General features: G+C 43.1%; 1 protein-coding gene across 2 annotated transcripts in view; it reads left to right on the top strand.

The window, feature by feature from the left end:
- Positions 1 to 811: 811 nt before the first annotated feature.
- The window catches only part of micall2b (mical-like 2b), a 48535-nt gene continuing 26810 nt past the window's right edge, over positions 812 to 22536 (top strand). The window contains exons 1-6 of one of the 2 annotated variants that reach the window (XM_060898572.1): positions 812 to 950; positions 5077 to 5377; positions 12566 to 12614; positions 19920 to 20061; positions 20132 to 20253; positions 21538 to 21668. In XM_060898572.1, coding sequence (XP_060754555.1) covers positions 5235 to 5377; positions 12566 to 12614; positions 19920 to 20061; positions 20132 to 20253; positions 21538 to 21668 — 587 coding nt within the window. In that variant the 5' untranslated portion in view covers positions 812 to 950; positions 5077 to 5234. Of the gene's footprint in view, positions 951 to 5022; positions 5378 to 12565; positions 12615 to 19919; positions 20062 to 20131; positions 20254 to 21537; positions 21669 to 22536 lie in introns of both variants that reach the window. The other variant, XM_060898571.1, reaches the window with a different exon arrangement.

Genomic DNA, 22536 nt, shown 5'->3' with positions numbered 1-22536 from the left:
TGACACACAGACAACCATTCACACTCACATTCACACCTACGGTCAATTTAGAGTCACCAATTAACCTAACCTGCATGTCTTTGGACTGTGGGGGAAACCGGAGCACCCGGAGGAAACCCACGCGGACACGGGGAGAACATGCAAACTCCACACAGAAAGGCTCAAACCTGGACCTTCTTGCTGTGATGCGACAGCGCTAACCACTACACCACCGTGCCGCCCAACTTTGCAAACTATATATCAATATTATAGCTTATTGTTTGGAGATTTATGAAATAAAATCCGAATTAATTTCAGTTCAGTTCACTACCATGTGTGGGGAAAATGCAGGTTTTTCTTTTTTTTTGGGGGGGGGTTTCCCTCCATTTAATAATAATAAGCAAATAGTTTAAAACCTCCCAATAATTAAAAAATAATGCTAATAACTAAATAAATATGCCCTTTTTTTAACAGCCCATCAAGCATGCTAAAGATCGTTATCTTGATATTAGCGACCACATTCCAGTCCATGAGACAGCCGTCATGAGCTGCATGCTGGAACTCGGTCACATGATCAGGAATATCAGCAACTTAAATTATAAATATAAAAAATATATCAAAGTACTTTTAGATCCAGTTTACAGTTAAATGTGAGAGGAAGTGCTGAATACGCGGATGAAACACTGAGCATGTTGCTAAGCTAATGTGCTATTGTATGTGTCAGAAGGTCAGTGTAACTCAACAAGCCTGAACAGGTTCTACAAGAGCTTCTGAGTGAAAGCCACACCCAGAGGTGAATAACGAACCCTGCTGTGGTGCCGTACCTGCCCCCAGGGCAGTTTCAGTGAGACGCAGTGTGGATATGGAACAGGAAGGACAGAGAGGGGGAAAAAAACCAACACAAGCATGAATGTGTTCACTGCTGAACATTCCACCTGATCAACTGAACCCTGAGATTAAACAGAAAGAAGGTAAATATGTTTTTTAAAAAACAAAAGCATTATAACATAAGGTATTTTATATAACAATAATAACAACAATGGCACTAATTCAAATAGTGAAAATTGAAATTTAGTAATAAAATTAATAATAGTCATATTACAGAACAAATTAAATAGATTTTTTTTTCATTTTGTAGATAAAACATTGTATATTGGTAACTATTTTGTGTGTTTATACTGAACTTGTACAGAGCCAGATTTGTCGATGAGTGAGTGTGATGTAATGTTGGGCTTTCAGTGATCCTCTGATCTGTTCTTTTCTGTGACAGAATGATTACAACATTAACGCATCTTTAATAGAAAACACAAGAATTTGGCCTATTTGGGGTTTTCTGAAATCAACACAGGGTCAAAAATATACACCCACTCAGATTATAAATCCAGTGAAGCTGAAGGATCCAAAACTCGCCAAGGCCAAGACCTGCTCACTTCCTGTTAGAGATGATGATGATGATGATGATGAACTCCAGCTGTGAACTTCTCTGTGCACATCATCAGCAGAGTTTGATTGACAGGTTTGAGTGACTGGAAGGTGGAGCCACTTTACTGTAATAAAACCCAAACTGGCACCTTCAGCTGAGAGGAACCTCAGGTTCAGATGGTCAGGAACAGCCTAGATAGATAGATAGATAGATAGATAGATAGATAGATAGATAGATAGATAGGCAGATAGATAGGCAGATAGATAGGCAGATAGATAGGCAGATAGATAGATAGATAGATAGATAGATAGATAGATAGATAGATAGATAGATAGATAGATAGAAATGGAGGAAATTCAAGACCATTGTTACCCTCCCCAGGAGTGGTCGACCAACAAAGATCACTCCAAGAGCAAGGCGTGTAATAGTCGGCGAAGTCATAAAGGACCCCAGGGTAAGTTCTAAGCAACTGAAGGCCTCTCTCACATTGGCTAATGTTAATGTTCATGAGTCCACCATCAGGAGAACACTGAACAACAATGGTGTGCATGGCAGGGTTGCAAGGAGAAAGCCACTGCTCTCCAAAAAGAACATTGCTGCTCGTCTGCAGTTTGTTAAAGATCACATGGACAAGCCAGAAGGCTACTGGAAAAATGTTTTGTGGACGGATGAGACCAAAATAAAACTTTTTGGTTTAAATGAGAAGTGTTATGTTTGGAGAAAGGAAAACACTGCATTCCAGCATAAGAACTTTATCCCATCTGTGAAACATGGTGGTGGTAGTATCGTGGTTTGTTTTGCTGCATCTGGGCCAGGACGGCTTGTCATCATTGATGGAACAATGAATTCTGAATTATACCAGCGAATTCTAAAGGAAAATGTCAGGACATCTGTCCATGAACTGAATCTCAAGAGAAGGTGGGTCATGCAGCAAGACAACGACCCTAAGCACACAAGTCGTTCTACCAAAGAATGGTTAAAGAAGAATAAAGTGAATGTTTTGGAATGGCCAAGTCAAAGTCCTGACCTTAATCCAATTGAAATGTTGTGGAAGGACCTGAAGCAAGCAGTTCATGTGAGGAAACCCACCAACATCCCAGAGTTGAAGCTGTTCTGTATGGAGGAATGGACTCAGGACTGATCAACAGTTACCAGAAACGTTTAGTTGCAGTTATTGCTGCACAAGGGGATCACATAGTTTTGCCACTCACAGATGTGTAATATTGGATCATTTTCCTCAATAAATAAATGACCAAGTATAATATTTTTGTCTGATTTGTTTAACTGGGTTCTCTTTATCTACTTTTAGGACTTGTGTGAAAATCTGATCATGTTTTAGGTCATATTTATGCACCACTGTAGATAGATAGGACTCGACTCATGCTTTGTTCCCGGCATTTGAGCAGCTGCCATCTGGTCGCAGGTTCCGCTGTCCGGCCTGTAAGACCCAGAGGAGGAGAGCAACCTTTGTTCCCAGTGTTATTCTCCTCCTGAACTCTAAGAAGTCTAAGACAGTTACAATAACTTAAGTCTTCTGTACAATACTCTAGTGCAGGGCTTTTCAAAGTGTGGGGCGCGCCTCCCCTAGGGGGCGCCAGAGTTCTTCAGGGGGGGCGCAACGTGAGGAAAAATAAACCAGAATAAGTTACTATTGCGGACATTTAGCGAACTTCAGCTAGCCTTTACCAGAGACAAAATGGATCGATTTTTAGTACCTAAAGCTACAGTGAGTGAGGAGACAGAGTCTGGGCCAAGCAAAAAAAGAAGGAAGTATGACCACGATTATTTAAAGTTTGGATTTTCATGGACTGGATCTGAAGATGCTCCACTGCCACAGTGTGTTGTCTGCCAAGAGGTGCTAGCTAACGATGCTATGAGATGTTTAAAATGTGTAAAACAAGATGTTTAAAATGTGTAAAAAAAAAAGGGTGGGGTTAAAAAAGCACAAATGTTTAAGATGTATAAAAAAAGATGTTTTAATAAAGCTGTTTTAAATGTGTAAAAAAAGATGTTTTCAAAAAGTACAGATGTTTAAAATGTGTAAAAGAAAAAAATAAAAATGTGTACAACAACCTTTTTTTTTTTTTTAAATACGAATGGAACAGGCGGCACGGTGGTGTAGTGGTTAGCGCTGTCGCCTCACAGCAAGAAGGTCCTGGGTTCGAGCCCCGTGGCCGGCGAGGGCCTTTCTGTGTGGAGTTTGCATGTTCTCCCCGTGGGTTTCCTCCGGGTGCTCTGGTTTCCCCCACAGTCCAAAGACATGCAGGTTAGGTTAACTGGTGACTCTAAATTGAGCGTAGGTGTGAATGTGAGTGTGAATGGTTGTCTGTGTCTATGTGTCAGCCCTGTGATGACCTGGCGACTTGTCCAGGGTGTACCCCACCTTTCGCCCGTAGTCAGCTGGGATAGGCTCCAGCTTGCCTGCGACCCTGTAGAACAGGATAAAGCGGCTAGAGATAATGACATGAGAGATGAAAAATTGTAAGGGGGGGCGCTGTTGTTTATTTTCTCTCTGAGGGGGGGCTGAAGGCCTCTGCATGCTCTTGCGACAAGGCTTTCGCAGATAGCTTTTCGCAGACAGTTGTAATTTATCGTTGAGCGGGGAGTAATAGGCGTGCGCGATGTTATTCACCGCTACAACGCAAGGGGGCGCGAAGTCACGAAATCGCTAGGAGTAGTTGGTGGGTGTGGTTAGTGGAGTGTTTATCCTCCGGTTACTTATAATGACTAGAACTGGAGTCGTATAGATGTCCGTACTTCCTCGATCACCTGCTCTTCGTGCTGCTCCATCTTCGCTCGTGTTTTTAAAAATGCCGGTCGTGAAAACAAACCAAACCGGGAAAGTAGGGAAGCGGAAGTGCGTGTACAGCGGATGTAGAGTGGACCAATCAGAGCCCTCTTGTCTGCGACGCTGTCTGCGAGGCTTCTGCGGTGGTCACAATTTTTGGGAGGTGCGCGCAGAGCGTCTGCGAAGGTGGGGGGCTACGCAGACGCCATCTGCGACACCGTCTGCGAGGACTGGGTTGTCAGCATAAACTGGCCTTCACTCTCCCACACTTTGAAAACCTCCTGCTCTAGTGCAATATCACATGTCCTGATGTGCAATATTACAATGTCACTCTAATCATATTGTCATTTTAATTTTATCCACGCGTCATTTTATTTATTTGCCATATTTTATCTGCTGCCTTTTATTTATTTACTTTTACTTTGTTACTGGCAACAGGCCTGCCATTGTATATTGTACATAATACGCTGTTTTTTTTCCCACCCATTTTTGTGATTTTATTTTCTTGCTCTTTTAATGTACCGCTCTTCGCCCATCTAATTGCCCTTCGGGGATAAATAAAGTTTTGTCTAAGTCTAAGATAGACAGAAGCGGACAGAGAGAGAGAGAGTTAGTTTCCTGTTGGAAGAGGGGTTGGCTGACACAGAAAATGACGTAATTCCTGAAAATCTGTCCTGAACCCCTGAGGATTATTTCCTGTGAAACCTGGTTAGAGACAAACCGGGTTAAGACTGAAACAAACAAACTTGAAATCGTTTTCCTCCTTCTCTATTCTTTCACTCTTTTTGTGTGTGTTGGTGTTAAATTGCACTCCTCTGTCTCCGCCCCTCAGTGACACGCCTCTGTCTCCGCCCCTCATTGACACGCCTCTGTCTCCGCCCCTCAGTGACACGCCTCTGAGAGAGAGAGAGGGAGAGAGAGACGCAGTTTGTTCTCGGAGGGAAGTTTCTGTTCTTGAGGCTCGGACCGATCTCCGCCAGCCCCATGTGGATGTTGTTGGCGTCCTGCTCTGCGTTAGTGGTCGTGTTTTAGTGTGTCCGCACCATGGCAGCAGTGAAAGCCCTTCAGCAGTGGTGTAAGATCCAGTGTGAGGGTTACAGAGATGTGTCCATTACCAACATGACCACGTCGTTCAGGGACGGACTTGCGTTCTGTGCCCTCATCCACAAGCACAGACCCGACCTCATGTGAGTATTCCATTCTCTCTCTCTCTCACACACACACACACACACACTTCAGCCGGGATGATCAGTGCTGAGTTTCCCAAAAACATCTCAGCACAAAGATCATCGTTAAATAATAGACCGAGCAGCACAGTGAACTCTCTCTCTCTCTCTCTCTCTCTCTCTCTCTCTCTCCAAGTTAAGATGCTCTTAGCGTTAAAGTGCATATTCTGGACCAATTTCGTTTTTTTTTTTAATGGGTTGTTTTACAATCAGGGTGCGCAAGCTAAAAATCACATTTAACACTTATTATCTTCAATATCAAAAGGCTTGACTAAATAAACTTGGCTGTTTATTCAAGATTCAAGATTTTTATTTGTCATATACACAATAACAGACACAGCGGTTTATTATTGGATAATGAAATTCTTATTTTGCAACTGCCCGACCAAACTATGCTTACCAATATAAAAAGAAATATATATATGAAATAGGGCGGCACGGTGGTGTAGTGGTTAGCGCTGTCGCCTCACAGCAAGAAGGTCCTGGGCTCGAGCCCCGTGGCCGGCGAGGGCCTTTCTGTGTGGAGTTTGCATGTTCTCCCCGTGTCCGCGTGGGTTTCCTCCGGGTGCTCCGGTTTCCCCCACAGTCCAAAGACATGCAGGTTAGGTTAACTGGTGACTCTAAATTGAGTGTAGGTGTGAATGTGAGTGTGAATGGTTGTCTGTGTCTCTGTGTCAGCCCTGTGATGACCTGGTGACTTGTCCAGGGTGTACCCCGCCTTTCGCCCGTAGTCAGCTGGGATAGGCTCCAGCTTGCCTGCGACCCTGTAGAAGGATAAAGCGGCTAGAGATAATGAGATGAGATATATATATGAAATATAAAGTGCATATGGAATGCAAAATATAAAGGTAGAGTGAAAAATGAAGATAACATAACATAAAAAAAGGAGAGGCAAACATGTAGAGGTAGATATACTGTGCAATGTCTTGTGCAAAATTGCTAATATAATCTGTGGTTCAAAAGCCTGATGGCCTGGGGGTAAAAACTGTAGCCCTGTGATAGCTCTATTTCTCATCTCATTATCTGTAGCCGCTTTATCCTGTTCTACAGGGTCGCAGGCGAGCTGGAGCCTATCCCAGCTGACTACGGGTGAAAGGCGGGGTACACCCTGGACAAGTCGCCAGGTCATCACAGGGCTGACACATAGACACAGACAACCATTCACACTCACATTCACACCTACGCTCAATTTAGAGTCACCAGTTAACCTAACCTGCATGTCTTTGGACTGTGGGGGAAACCGGAGCACCCGGAGGAAACCCACGCGGACACGGGGAGAACATGCAAACTCCGCACAGAAAGGCCCTCGCCGGCCACGGGGCTCGAACCCGGACCTTCTTGCTGTGAGGCAACAGCGCTAACCACTACACCACCGTGCCGCCCATAGCTCTATTTACCATGCAAAAAAAAATTTGGTGATAATGTTATTTTGGTGAACGTATGGCAATATATGTCATATTTAGCAAAATTACTCGTGTCATTTAGAAAAAGTGCTTTTTTGACCACAGGTAGCTCCAAAAGGGATGCACTTACATCATTCTTTATACCATAAAACAAATATTTGGTTCCATATCATTGGAAACATAGTTAAGTTTTAATGTTGAATGCCAGTAAGTTTTCAGACTATTTGGATCAAATTAGTATGTAATTCTGTCAAAAAAAAGTCCTCTCCGAGACAGCCAATTTTTCAATATAAAATAACATATCTAAAATGATTAATTTCATCCTAAAATGTGGTCAAGATATTGGGACATAAATATTAGAGACAACTAACACAAAGCTTACAGCCTTATATTTAAAAGCGCTATGGAAGTAGTGGATTCTGAATTGTCAAAAAAAAAAAAAATGTCCTCGCCGAGAATCACTTCATTTGTTTCTCCCAGCCCTGCTTAAAGCTACACTTAATCTTCTTTATCTTATAGCAGATTACACAAAACTACCATACACGCACGTCAAAAAATTACCTGAAATCTGTTCTTTAACTCGTCCTTCACTTAAAAACTGGTACAAGAACCAGTTTGAATCAATTTGAATTTTGGACCCCTGTGACACAAACTTTGTACCCTGATTGTAAAACAACCCTTATATATATGAACGTATGTCCCTTTACACACTCATCCAGAAGGGTAATTTTGCACAAGGTCATCTGTCTACAGCAGAAAAAAATAAAATAACAAAACGCATCTGGAAAAATCCCAAGGGAGTCTGGAGCCAGGTTCGTGACGTCACCTGCAGAAGCGCCAGCAGGCTGCGCAAGCTTTGGATGGTTTCAGTGCACAGCCTGTGTAGACCAAGCGCTCCCATTTCTCTCTCATTTACCCCTTTTCCACCAAATCAGTTCCAGGGCTGGTTCGGGGCCAGTGCTGGTTCACAACTCGTTCAACTTGCGAGCCAGCTGAGAACCAGTTTGCTTTTCCATAGCTCGGGGTGCTAAGGGGAGCCACGTCATTACGTCAGTTACATTGCTGCGTTTGCGTAAACTTTGGCGAGAACATCGAAGCAACAACAACAATAATGGATGACTTCACATTTGTACAGCTGCTGCTTCTCATCGCTTAAAAATGGCGACCTTTCGCGGTCTTGCTATTGTTGTTGGTCTTAACAACTCCGCCCCCCCGCTGACATAAGCGGTTCTTTCCTCTGGCCCAGCAGAGAGTTGGTGCTAGCCTGGAACCGGTTTTTCTGGCCCCAGAGCCAGTTCTTTGTCAGTGGAAACAGAAAACCTGGTTACAAACTAAGCACTGGCCCTGAACCAGCCCTGGAACTGCTTTGGTGGAAAAGGGGCAATTGTCCGGTCTTTTGGAAAACGATGAGTACTAATCCCATCAAGATTGGTGTTGCTACACCCTCCTACAATACGTCTGTTAACCATTTTAATAATTACACGATAACATTGAAGAAATTTGCAGAAAACCACCAGGTCGTTTTCTCATAAACAAACCAGCGCTGACGTAGGATTCAGAGGGAGGCGTCCCGCACGCGACATCACGAAAATCAATGTTTGACGGGAAATCCAAATGCAAATTTTTTCAGAGGCGGACCAATTCGCCTCAAATGGCTTGATTTCAACTGAAATCGTTCGTTTCCCCATCAGCGGGGGTCTGCAGGCTGGGATGTCTGCAGTCTCTCTTGCGCTCCCTCACGCAATCCGTCATATGCGCAATGCAGACATTAATGTTTCGCGTGCACGCTGTTGCTCGCTTGCTCTAGATTCCAGGAGATATTCTCCAATTTGCAGGCATCAGGGAGACGCTATCAATATGCGGGAGACTCCCGGTACTTCCAGGAGACTTGAGATGTCTGTTATATGCATGCGCAGTAGTGAAAAAACCGACAGCCTGACCGTCCTGCCGATAAACACATCGATTAACACAGACACGGCACACACTTAATATGTGGCGGCTTTAGTTGACGGTGTGTCTGAATCTTCGCTTCATGTATCTTTTTTATTTTTAATTAGCCAGCCGGGCTGGCTAGTGACAGGAATTACTCGCCAAATGACAAATTAAGTCGCCTCGGGCGACCGGACCACCACAAATTTCAAGCCCTGAAAGTTTAATATAAAATAGGAGAGTTACAGTGCTCAGCGTAAATGAGTACGCCCCCTTTAAAAAGTAACATTTTAAACAATATCTCAATGAACACAAACAATTTCCAAAATGTTGACAAGACAAAGTTTAATAGAACATCTGTTTAACTTATAACAGGAAAGTAAGGTTAATAATATAACTTAGATTACACATTTTTCAGTTTTACTCAAATTAGGGTGGTGCAAAAATGAGTACACCCCACAACAAAAACTACTACATCTAGTACTTTGTATGGCCTCCATGATTTTTAATGACAGCACCAAGTCTTCTAGGCATGGAATGAACAAGTTGGCGACATTTTGCAACATCAATCTTTTTCCATTCTTCAACAACGACCTCTTTTAGTGACTGGATGCTGGATGGAGAGTGATGCTCAACTTGTCTCTTCAGAATTCCCCAAAGAAAATAATTTCTTTACACCACAAAGGTGAAGGCTACAAGATCAGCAAAGCTTTACTTATCAGTCAGAATACTGTAGCAAAAGTGGTACAAAACTTTAAGAAAGATGGAACTGCAACCATCTCACAGAGACGTCCAGGTCGTCCACGGAAGTTAACACCTCGACAGGAGCGTCTTCTGATGAGAAGGGTTGAAGAAAATTGGCATGCAAGTTCACTGCAGTTATCTAAAGAAGTAGAAAGCCAAACTGGGGTGACTATTTCCCGTGACACAATACGGCGTACACTGCAGAGGAATGGCATGCATGGATGCCGTCCACGAAAGAAGCCTCTCCTAAAGCCCGCCTAGAGTTTGCCAGGGCCCATGCTGACAAAGATGAAGACTACTGGGACTCTATACTCTGGAGTGATGAGACCAAGATAAATGTTTTTGGAACTGATGGCTTCAAAACTGTATGGCGTCACAAAGGTGAAGAATACAAAGAAAAATGCCTGGTGCCTACAGTGAAACATGGTGGTGGCAGTGTCCTTATGTGGAGAAGATGCTACTATCACTCCGTACCCTTGGTCGTTGTGCACTTTTCCAACATGACTAAACACGCATCTAAGGCCACTGTTGGATTTCTGAAGAAGAACAGGGTGAAAGTGATTCAGTGGCCAAGTATGTCTCCTGATCTGAACCCAATCGAACACCTATGGGGAATTCTGAAGAGACAAGTTGAACATCACTCTCCATCCAGCATCCAGTCACTAAAAGAGGTCAATGTTGAAGAATGGAAAAAGATTGATGTTGCAAAATGTCGCGAACTTGTTCATTCCATGCCTAGAAGACTTGGTGCTGTCATTAAAAATCATGGAGGCCATACAAAGTACTAGATGTAGTAGTTTTTGTTGTGGGGTGTACTCATTTTTGCACCATGCTAATTTGAGTAAAACTGAAAAATGTGTAATCTAAGTTATATTATTAACCTTACTTTCACGTTATAAGTTAAACAGATGTTATATTAAACTTGTCAACATTTTGGAAATTGTTTGTGTTCATTGAGATATTGTTTAAAATGTTACTTTTCAAAGGGGGTGCACTCATTTACGCTCAGCACTGTATATTGCTCTTGCTCCTGAATTTACCCGTGATATGCACTTTAAGAGGCTTTTGGGAAACACACCACAAAGCAGTTACAGATGCCCTTTCCTAACACACACAGCCTTTTAAAGCTCCATTGTAAGTCCACTTCCTCACATGTGAACCATCGGCACGGTGGTGTAAGTGGTTAGCACGGTTGCCTCATAGCAAGAAGGTTCTGGGTTCGAGCCCAGCAGCTGGTGAGGGCCTTTCGGTGTAGACTTTGTATGTTCTCCCCGTGTCTGGGTGCTCCGGTTTCCCCCAAAGACATGCGGTTAGGTTAATATGGGACGGCCTTGGGCTGAGGTGCCCTTGAGCGAGGCTCCTAACTCCCAACTGCTCCCCGGGTGCTGTTAGCATGGCTGCCCACTGCTCTGGGTATGTGTGTGTGTGTTCACTGCTTCAGATGGGCTAAATGCAGAGAGGAATTTCACAAGTGTGTGATGAATAAAGTTGTTCTTTCGTTCTTTCTTTCTTTTACATATATATATATGTGTGTGTGTGTGTGTGTGAGAGAGAGAGATCTGAATAACTTTAGTTATTCAGCTGATACTTTGTTTTCATCACTGACCTGAGAAGGTAATGCATGTGTCCTGCTCTGACGTCGCAGGGGGGCATTATTATTATAATTTTAGATGAAAATGTTTCTGCGATAAGTAGCTGGTTTTTATTGCGGTTTTGTGCAAAACAGACCCAATATCTTAATTTCTACAAAACACACTTGTGACTGTTCTGCTTCCAGTGAGTGATGTTCTGTGATTTAAAGCTGGGTTTGTCCTCTCGCAGTCCAGTTTCCTTCCATTTGCTCTTCATGTCATGGGACTTCAATACGAAAAGTGTTTTCGTTTCAGTCTTGCCAAATTGTCTGGAAAAAACCTCTTCATTTGAGCGTAAAATTTTTTTTCTGAGATATTTAAGTTTTTTTTTCCCAAAATTCGTGTTTCCATTACTTCCATTAAGTTTGCGATTTCAGAGGTTTCCATTAACCTGCTTAATGAACAAAAGCCAGAGATAATGGTGTTTCACTGTTTGCGCACCCCCCCCCCCCCCAAACAAACACATTTTCTCACTCGCATTTAATTTTCCAATAACATATCAATGAGAAACGGCGGCACGGTGGTGTAGTGGTTAGCGCTGTCGCCTCACAGCAAGAAGGTCCTGGGTTCGAGCCCCATGGCCAGCGAGGGCCTTTCTGTGCGGAGTTTGCATGTTCTCCCCGTGTCCGCGTGGGTTTCCTCCGGGTGCTCCGGTTTCCCCCACAGTCCAAAGACATGCAGGTTAGGTTAACTGGTGACTCTAAATTGACCGTAGGTGTGAATGTGAGTGTGAATGGTTGTCTGTGTCTATGTGTCAGCCCTGTGATGACCTGGCGACTTGTCCAGGGTGTACCCCGCCTTTCGCCCGTAGTCAGCTGGGATAGGCTCCAGCTTGCCTGCGACCCTGTAGAAGGATAAAGCGGCTAGAGATAATGAGATGAGATATCAAGGAGAAATGTGGTGGAGATCCATGTTCAGAGTTTGATGTGTGGTTAGCTCGAGGTGTTCAGAGCTGCTGATCACCTCATGGTGTGTTCCAGTGGTTTTGGTTAGAACAAATGGACACCATGAGGAAATAAATTTTTCTTTCTTGCTTGCTTGCTTGCTTGCTGTGCTCTCATACTGTAATGTGTCGCGTCGACGTCACGTTTAGCCGCCAGCATGACTGTATGTTTGTTGTTGACACGCCCTCAATTCTGGAAAATCAGGGCTCGTGGAAGAATCTGAGAATCCGAGTTCCTGCGCTGGAGTTACGTCATTGTTGTGGTGTTCACGCACACGCCTCGTAATTACAATCCTACTTCTGATAGGACTTAAATGCTGCACTGCATTGCATTGCTTCACGGCATTGTGGGTGAAATTCTTCAGAATTGCATTACAGAATAAATAAATGATTGTTTACAAGTATGCAAGTTGTTCAGGTTGGATTTTTATGTGTAAATAAATAATTATTTTATTGTTCTGAAAACGTACGTCTCATACAGTTCTTGTTTTTATTGCAGAAACTTTGAGTCCTTGCGCAAAGAAAATGTTTACGAGAACAACCACCTGGTAAGATTTTTATATTTAATGAGAGAAATTACTGTTTAATCTACTTTATTTTGCCGACATTGGGACCAGGACATTGATTATTTTCCTATAACAGCATGCTCTGTCATGTTTTATCCCTTCTTCTTCTTGTATAGTTAGTATGACGTCTTGGTCCACCTGAGCTCCAAATGGCACTCTATAGAATGTGATGTTGACGTGTAAGGCCCTGATCACCCTACAGCTCATGATGGGTTTGCGAATACTTGACAATGGAAAATTGTTAGCATCTCCACCAATCGTATAATGCATGGCGAATGTTCTCCGAGCTTCACGAGTTGTTTTTTGGTCCGTAGCCAAAGACGTCACGAAAAATTTCAGTGCATGCACTGAAATTTGGTGGTGGTGGTGATGCTTTTGTCAGCAAACTAAGCAGAGAGTACTTGCAGATGGGTTTGGGAACACTTCCCGAAGCATCGCCACCAAGCACCTCATTTTCATCAAGAACCCATCGTGAGCTGTAGTGACCATAGCCTAACAGGGAAACACGTGTTCTATAAACAAAGCAAAGGTTCCAGTGCTTCCTGCGTCTCTTTCTCAAAAAGGTCATTGCTCAAACGATGCCTTGGTAGAAAGTTACAGGTCGTTCCATGTGAAATCGTCTCCTTCAGAATTCCCAGAGAAAATTCCTTGATGTACCTCTGCTAGACTTAAAAAAAAAAAAAAAATCCCAAATATCAGATCAAGCTCTCCGAGTTTTTGTTCTCCAGCTTGCCGAATATTTTTTTTTTCCCTTCAAATTTCAGCCGATGTTATTTTCGTCTGACTTTGGACTTCCACTGCTCCTCTATGATTCTACGTACAAAGTTCGTTTTTGGTGCCTCGGGCTATCATTTCCCCCAGAATCATAAAATAAAGTCACTTTAGTCGTATCTTTCTCTGTTATTCAACTGTGAGGCTCCAAAATCAACCAAAAACTCATTCGTTTTTAAAAAAAAAAAGACTTTTCCATTTTATCGTCACAGCTCAAAGTTTAATGGGTACAGATCTGATTTTTTTTGAAGATGCATTTCTATATCTTTCTATTTAGCTCCCAAAACTGTGCCTGTGACTGTATTCGGATGGATCGAGTCTGTGGTTAGTGTCCAGTTAACTCCAACCTTCATGCTTTACCATTCGTTCTTCTGCAGTGGTGTCCGGCTTCCTTTATTTATTATGGCTTTTTAAATGTTGCATCATTCCGTTCTGTTGAACTTCATGATATCTGAGAAACTGTGCATTTTCCTGGATATTTCTGAGTATTTCCAAACCCATGTGCAGGAACATGTAGACTTTGCATGGGGATTTTTCTTGACAAGCTTTTCTTGAAAGCGAAAGTTGATGTAATAGTTGATGGTAAGATCCCAGGCATGTCCCGGTGTGTTGGTGCAGATGTGCTGATTGCAGGTGAGGGCTTGTCTGCTGTAGAATGTAGAGCTGCTGATTTTGTGTACATTTCTGTGCACTTTTTATCTTAAAAAAAAAAACAAAGCACGTACACTCGCACTCACTGGATTGTTCACTGTTAAACTGAAATGTCCCGCCTTTGCCAGATCGCTGACGACTACCTTTGGTAGCATTTCTGCTTTTAAACGATAAGGATCAGGTTTATTTCGACTTTGTGGCGAATTGTTCTCTCATGCATCATTTCTCTTTAACGGGAAAAATTACAACCAGAACTCAAGTTCAGGGTTTTGAGCTTGTCTTTGTGTCTGCATTCCCAGGCTAATGTTTGTTCTCCACTCGAGATGAATGCATGTCAGGAAAACTGCCTTCAAGCATTTCCTGTCTCTGTATTTACTTTAGCTTTTTATTTGTCATCCTGATGCTGTAGCAATCTGGCAGCTGTAGGGGGGGAAAAAAAAATCACATATTTTGGAAATGTCCAGCAGCACAGCTGGTTCAAATCATGATGCTTCTGATACATCAAGAGACACTAATGAGATTTTTCTGTAATTTGGTGTTAAAGTTCATTTCGGAGCTCTGTGTCATGCTGCTGGAATGTATAAAAATAATAAGAAGAAGAAGACGACAAACCCAGGGCGGCACGGTGGTTAGTGCTGTCGCCTCACAGCAAGAAGGTCCGGGTTCGAGCCCCGTGGCCGGCGAGGGCCTTTCTGTGCGGAGTTTGCATGTTCTCCCCGTGTCCGCGTGGGTTTCCTCCGGGTGCTCCGGTTTCCCCCACAGTCCAAAGACATGCAGGTTAGGTTAACTGGTGACTCTAAGGCTACGTTTACATTACGTCGAATCAGCGGATCATCAGATTAACGTTCTTAAAACGATTCGCGTTGACACTAAAACCGTTAGCCGTGCACACAGCAACACCAATACGCGGATACGCTCGGCTCCGCAGGCATCCTGCGCTCCAAATCACTCCGCCCTGAACAGCGAGTGCCCTCTGGAGGGTGCGCACTCCGGCCCTGCGCAGCTCACAGAGCGCGCGAGTGAAGTGAACAAGCCACGATTCGGGACTGAGCCGCTGTGTGTGAGATCCCAGCGCAGATCACTTATTACTTGCAAGTGGAAGGATGGCAAGCCTAAAGACAATCATAACTACACAATGGGCAGTATTTGCATCAGTATTTGCAGTATTTTCATACTTTTATACTCTTTAATGAAAGGTGATACAAGGCGGAAGTCTGCGCCGTTTTTCAGCAGTCGCGTCACATGACCAACGCCAGCGAATCAGGAAGGTGGATGTCACAGTGACGTTGTCCAATGAGACGCCAGCTAGAGCTCAGCACAGCGTATTCGCGTATTCTCAATGTTTACACAGCACCAGAGCTGATACGATCTAGATTGAATACGTGGACGCTGGCGGATTCCCGTTTACCCGCTTTTTCAGGGGGGTTAATGTAAACGGACAGTGCGTCCGCGAAGAAAACGAGACAGATACGGTCTAATGTAAACGTAGCTTAAATTGACCGTAGGTGTGAATGTGAGTGTGAATGGTTGTCTGTGTCTATGTGTCAGCCCTGTGATGACCTGGCGACTTGTCCAGGGTGTACCCCGCCTTTCGCCCATAGTCAGCTGGGATAGGCTCCAGCTTGCCTGCGACCCTGTAGAACAGGATAAAGCGGCTAGAGATAATGAGATGAGAAGACAAACCCATACACTTGTATTGAGTATTTTGTCAAGACTACATCATGATTTACAAATCAGTTATATGATCATAAACCACTGTTTATCTGAGTCGCGACTTTGATTGACTGACGTATTCTGGAACAGTCCTCTCTGTAGGAAGTGTATGGAGCGCTTATAGATTCATGAAGCTGGAAATGAAATTCATAAGAGAGAAATAAATATCTGGATAGTATAAATGCAGAGGTTTAAACTCCAAGTATAAATTTGTATAATTTGAGCTGATGGTTCCAGTCCAAAATAAGAGGAAATGCAGATAAACTGTTTGTATCATCAGTTCCAGAGAGAGAGAGAGAGAGATGCTACACACCTCGTTTTTAATACACACTGATAAATTTGATCATTGTTATAAGCTTGCTGTAGGGGGCATGGCCACATCTGATTATCAGTAGGTCACGTGACAGACCGTACCTGTGCTGAGATCTCAATAAAACTCCCAGAAGTCTCGCTTTTCTGACACGCCCTTTTAAACCTCATCTGTGATTTAAGGGTTTAAAACGACCGACACATTGATGGATTCGGACTAAAATCCCACCGAGACGAGACGTAATCCCATCTGAGCAGAGCTGTAGGGAGTGCTTTATTAGTATAGCTGTGTAAATAAATAGTGTCTTGCAAAAGTATTCATCCACCTTGGTGTCCTGTTTTGTGTCATTACAAGCTGGAATTAAAATGGATTTTTTTTTTTGGAGGGTTATCACCATCTGATTTACACAACATGCCTACAGCTTTAAAGGTACAATATATGTATTTTATTATTATTATTATTGTGACACAAACAATAATTAAGATGAAAAAACAAATCTGGAGTGTCCATAGGTATTCAACCCCCAAAGTCAATATTTTGTAGAGCCACCAGGCCTTTCAATTACATGAAACCTGCGACGGATAACATCGTAGGCGCCCAAATTAAAAAGGCGCCCAAATTAAGGTCAAGCGCCCAAAATATGCTACCAAAAGTAAAAAAAAAAACGAGATGTTGATTAAATAAACTTGGCTGCATAAAACCCAATGTCTTGACTTTCTTATTTAAAAACGACGAAATTAGCGTGTATTTCTCATAATTGATGCAAAATCAGCACCATTTCCATGTTGTTCTGGGTTCGTCGAACTCGCTGTAAGCCTCGCGCAGAGCACGAATTCTCCAACGGCGATCAGCACGCCATGATTTCGTGGAGGAGCGAGACTCGCATACCAATGACCAGAGCGGGATTTCCACATTAAGGCCTCTGCATGCTCTTGCGACAAGGCTTTCGCAGATAGCTTTTCGCAGACAGTTGTAATTTATCGTTGAGTGGGTAGTAATAGGCGTGCGCGATGTTATTCACCGGCACAACGCAAGGGGGCGCGAAGTCGCTAGGAGTAGTTGGTGGGTGTGGTTAGTGGAGTGTTTATCCTCCGGTTACTTATAATGACTAGAACTTTTTTTTTTTATAATGACTAGAACTGGAGTCGTATAGATGTCCGTACTTCCTCACTTCCTCAATCAACCGCTCTTCGTGCTGCTCCATCTTCGCTCGTGTTTTTAAAAATGGCGGTCGTGAAAACAAAACAAACCGGGAAAGTAGGGAAGCGGAAGTGCATGTACAGCGGATGTAGAGTGGACCAATCAGAGCCCTCTTGTCTGCGACGCTGTCTGCGAGACTTCTGCGGTGGTCACAATTTTTGGGAGGTGTGCGCAGAGCGTCTGCGAAGGTAGGGGGGCTACGCAGACGCTATCTGCGACGCCGTCTGCGAGGACTGGGTTGTCAGCATAAATTGGCCTTTAGGTGAATCTTCTTTCTTCTTCTTTTATATTGTTTTATGGCGGTTGGCAAACAGCTTTTATGTGCATTACCGCCACCTTCTGGACTGGAGTGTGAACCAGAACGTTTACTACCCTATTGTGCTAAATTCTCCTAATAATTCCTGTATCATTTAAAAACCTAAAAATAGCCATATATCCTACATTATCTGACCTCAACTGCAATATCTCTCTGATACCTAGTGTCATATGATTTAAATCAGGTAAAAGACTGAATAAAAGAGAGCTATTCAGGACACAACAACTGTGTGTATTTAAGATACAGCTTGCATCTTAAATCCACACAGTTGTGTAAGTGTGGGTGGAATCAGTGGCTTGGCGCTTGGTCCTCTTGTTGATGATAGTCTTAGACACTGGCCTTTGATTTAAACTAAGATCTTTTACCCGACTGCATGCTGTGAATTGCACTACCAATTCTTGTGATGTGACTGAAAAACCTTTAGTGTCGCAGGTCTGCTACAGGTTTGTCTCTTTGACGGCAACAGTGCAGAACTTGCTTTTTCATTCACAGGCTCCTTTCCTCCAGGCTCCCCTCAGGCCCCAACACATCTTTTAAATACTAACTATTCTAATTATTTTTGACATGTACATCAAGAGGGACTAATGCTGTAGACATTTTGCAATAAAGGTAAAAATAACATTCATAGATTTCTTTATTTATTCATAACTTTGTAGCTAAAAAAGCAGCAGCAGGTTTAAACACAGAGCGCTGGGAAAACAGCAGTTTGCGCATGCAGAAAAGCCCAAATTACCCTGGATCATGAAGGAAAAAGTCCAAATTCAGAAATACAGGATGTAGCCCAAATTATGTAATTGAAAGGCCTGGCCACCTTTTGCTGCAATTACAGCTGCAAGTCTCTTGGGGTATGTCTCTGTTAGCTTAGCACATCTAGATCTAGTCACTGGGATTTTTGCCCATTCCTCAAGGCAAAACTGCTCCAGCTCCTTCAAGTTAGATGGGTTGCATTGGTGTACAGCAATCTTCAAATTATGCCACAGATTCTCAATTGGATTGAGGTCTGGGCTTTGATTAGGCCATTCCAAGACATTTAAATGTTTCCCTTTAAACCACTCCACTGTAGCTTTAGCAGTGTGTTTAGGGTCATTGTCCTACTGGAATGTGAACCTTCGTCCCAGTTTCAAACCTCTGGCTGACTCAAACAGGTTTTCCTCCAGAATTTCCCTGCATTTAGTGCCATCCATCTTCCCTTCAGTCCTGACCCTGTCCCTGCAGATGAAAAACATCCCCACAGCATGATGCTGACACCACCATGCTTCACTGTAGGAATGGTGTTCTCAGGGTGTTGGGTTTGCGCCACCCATGGCGTTTCCCATGATGGTCAAAAAGATCAATTTTGGTCTCATTTGACCAGAGAATCTTCTTCCATGTGTTTGGGGAGTCTGCCACATGCTGTTGGGCAAACTCCAAACGGGTTTTAAGCAATGGCTTTTTTTTCTGGCCACTCTTCCATCAAGCACCACTCTGTGGAGTGTATGGCTTAAAGTGTTCCTATGGACAGATACTCCCATCTCCGCTGTGGATCTTTGCAGCTCCTTCAGTGTTATCTTTGGTGTCTTTGTTGCATCTCTGATTAATGCCCTCCTTGCCCAGTCTGTGAGGTTTGGTGGGCGGCCTTCTCTTGTCAGGTTTGTAGTGGTGCCACATTCTTTCCATTTTGCTATAATGGATTTAATGGTGCTCCGTGGGATATTCAAAGTTTGGGATATTTTTTTTATAACCCAACCCTGATCTATACTTCTCCACAAATTTGTCTCTGACCTGTTTGGAGGCTCCTTGGTTTTCATGTTGCTTGCTTAGTAGTGTTGCAGAGTCAGGGTCCTTCCAGAACAGGTTGATTTTATACAGACATCATGTGACAGATCATGTGACACTTTGGTTGCACACAGGTGGGTCTTAATCAACTAATTATGTGACTTATGAAGTGAATTGATTGGACCAGCTCTTAATTAGGGGTTTCATAGGAAAGGGGGTGAATACCTATGCACACTCCAGATTTCTGCTTATTCATCTTCATTATTGTTTGTCTCACAATATATTTAAAAAATAAAATGAAAAATTCTACCTTAAAGTGGTAGGCATGCTGTGTAAATCAAATGGTGCTAACCGCCCAAAAATCCATTTTAATTCCAGTTCGTAATGCCACAAAACAAGAGAAACACCAAAGGGGATGAATACTTTTGCAAGATCCTGTAAGGTTTTCTCTCTGTCTCTCAGCATGTTTGTAGCTCTTTTCATGTTGTTTCACATTTGGATTGCTGTTAACAAAATTACAGTCTTTTTTAAATGTTGAATTTTTTTTCTTCCTCCTTGTGTGTCATGTCAGGCGTTCAGAGTGGCAGAGGAGGAGCTGAGCATTCCTGCTCTGTTAGATGCCGAAGACATGGTGGCTCTGAGAGTTCCTGATCGTCTCAGCATTCTCACCTACGTCTCTCAGTATTACAACTACTTCCACGGCCGCTCTCCCAGTAAGACCTCTGTTATGATGATGATGATGATGATATACACTTTATAGTACTGACACACTTCTGTGTGCAGTCGGAGGTTTAGCAGGTGTGAAGAGGCCAGCTGAAGAGCCCGTCGATCGTACGTCCGGGAAAAAGAACCAACCAGTCACAGCGAAAGCATTCAGCTCGTCTAAAATTGAGACGGAAGCAAAGGTAACGAAATGAAACCATTATACGCATCTTCCGTGATAATGACGGTTCTCATTAGATCAGTACGATTCTATGATTACGATATTTCTGTTGATGTGTTCACCCCGGTCACTTTGAAACCCTTCGATTAGATCTGGGGCACAGAATTGGCACCATGAAGACCACGAGGGTGTAAGTAACAATCAGGGTTTGGTGTAAAAAAAAAAAAAAAACAAAACACCAAATGTTGAATATCCTGCTGAGCAACATTAAATATATGTTAATTAAAAATGATAGAATGTTGAACGACTGAGTCTGACTGACTCAAGGAGGCCTTCCAGCAAAACTCGGTGAGCAGGTAAAGAGGGGATTAGTGAGCGACACTACTTCTGAAAAAGCTGGAAATCCACAGCTCAGATGGAGAAGCTGGACACCAAAAGGCATGTTAGAGATTCAATAAACACGTGGGAAACCGTTCTCTGTGTAAGGAGACCAGAATTGAACTTTTGGCCTTGGCACAAAGTGCTGTGAAGCCTGGTGGTGGTAGCATGGAGGTGGGAATGCTTTTCATCAGCAGGGATTGGATACTGGAGTGGCTAATCATCCTTTTTTGCAGCTGAATTATGAAGGATGCAGCTCAACATGGTCAAGTCGAAAGGCATATAAGGGCACCACTGGCAGCTGCCACGTCTGGAACATGGCTCAGACATTCACACCTATTGGCAATTTAGAGTAGCCAGTTAACCTAACCTGCATGTCTTTTGGGATGTGGGGGGAAACCCACGCAGACACTGGGAGAACATGCAAACTCCACGCAGAAAGGCCCCCATCGGCTACAGGGCTCGAACCCAGAACCACCTTGCTGTGAGGCGACAGTGCTAACCACCATGCCGCCAAAATGTGTGTCAGTCTTGGGGTTGGAGCTTCACCTTTCAACAGGACTGTAACCCTGAGCATTCTGACAAAGTTACACTGAAGCGGCTCAACACCAAGAAGTCGAATGTGTTAGGACGGCCTGATCAAACCTCGTTCTCCAGTCTGATTGAGAATCTGTGGCAAGACTTGAAAGCTACTGTTCAACACCACCACGCCCCATCCAGTCTGACTGAGTGTAATGATTTTGCCAAGAACAAGTGAAAATATGTGCAGAGTGAAGACATGATCAGAGGCGTCATCACAGCTAAAGGCTGTCATGATTCGGGGGGGTGAATACTTATATAAGGCAGTAAATTTATAAACATGTCTATGGTTTGTTTTCAGAGCAGATACGTGTCTTTGGAATTCTGTTAACAAAGTGGTGTTTTGCAGAGAGACGTTCCGGTGGAGCGCCCCGATAAACCCGGCACTATAAACACGAGCTGCAGCGTCTGTAACAAACACGTCCACCTCGTTCAGAGACACCTCGTGGACGGGAAACTCTACCACAGGAACTGCTTCAAGTACGAGAACCCTTTCTTGAGAACATCATTATATTTACTTACTTTTATGGCACGTTGCAGTCTGTTGATTTTATTAATTATAAGAGCAGCAGGATAAAACCTTGTACTCATTGAAATAATAATGAAACCCAGTTACAGGATTTGAAGCCAATCTATCCAGTCAGTCTTCTTATCCGTGAACATTCACACACTTGGTAGCTTTTCCAGACCTGCAGGATTTTTCTGAACACCAAATTTGTTGGGTAAACAATCCTGTAACAGATTTACGAATAAATGTCTAGTGTAATGCATGAGGCCTAGTGTAAGATTTTCTGAAAGTCGTTCTCGGAAATATCTTTTAAAGAAAGAAAAATGGGGGTTTGATCTTTTTGTGTTCTTTCTGGTTTTTCTTATTTTATGAAGTGGAGATGAAGGACAGACTTACCCCCCCCCCCCCCCCCACCACCACCACCCTTAATTAATTAATTTATTTTAATCATTGATTGAAAATACATAGGCATCACAAAAGTTTGTATTTGTTCTACGTGATCTTGTTTAAAGCGAGTGTTCTCAGTGCTCTAAACAAAAATTTGACTCAATTCTGATTCATGCTGCAGGTTTTCATTTGACTCGCCCTCATACAAAGACGTGTAAAGAGACTTTCATACAAAGATTTCGTAATAAGTGCCCTTTAATTTTCACCATCGGTGCGTGTCCGTTACAACCCTTTTTTTTTTTTTTTAAATAGACGAGGTTCTCATACCTTTTTTAAAACTTCAGACTAGTTCTCTCCCTGATGCCATGGAACATTAGCTGCTGACTATTTGGCCTCATGTTGTGTCAACAGGCATAATCAGGCACACATGAGCAGTGAGTCATTGGTGTTGTC

Source organism: Neoarius graeffei, chromosome 18, assembly GCF_027579695.1.
Source record: "Neoarius graeffei isolate fNeoGra1 chromosome 18, fNeoGra1.pri, whole genome shotgun sequence".
Lineage (NCBI taxonomy): Eukaryota > Metazoa > Chordata > Actinopteri > Siluriformes > Ariidae > Neoarius > Neoarius graeffei.
This window is presented reverse-complemented; position numbering and strand designations above follow the sequence as displayed.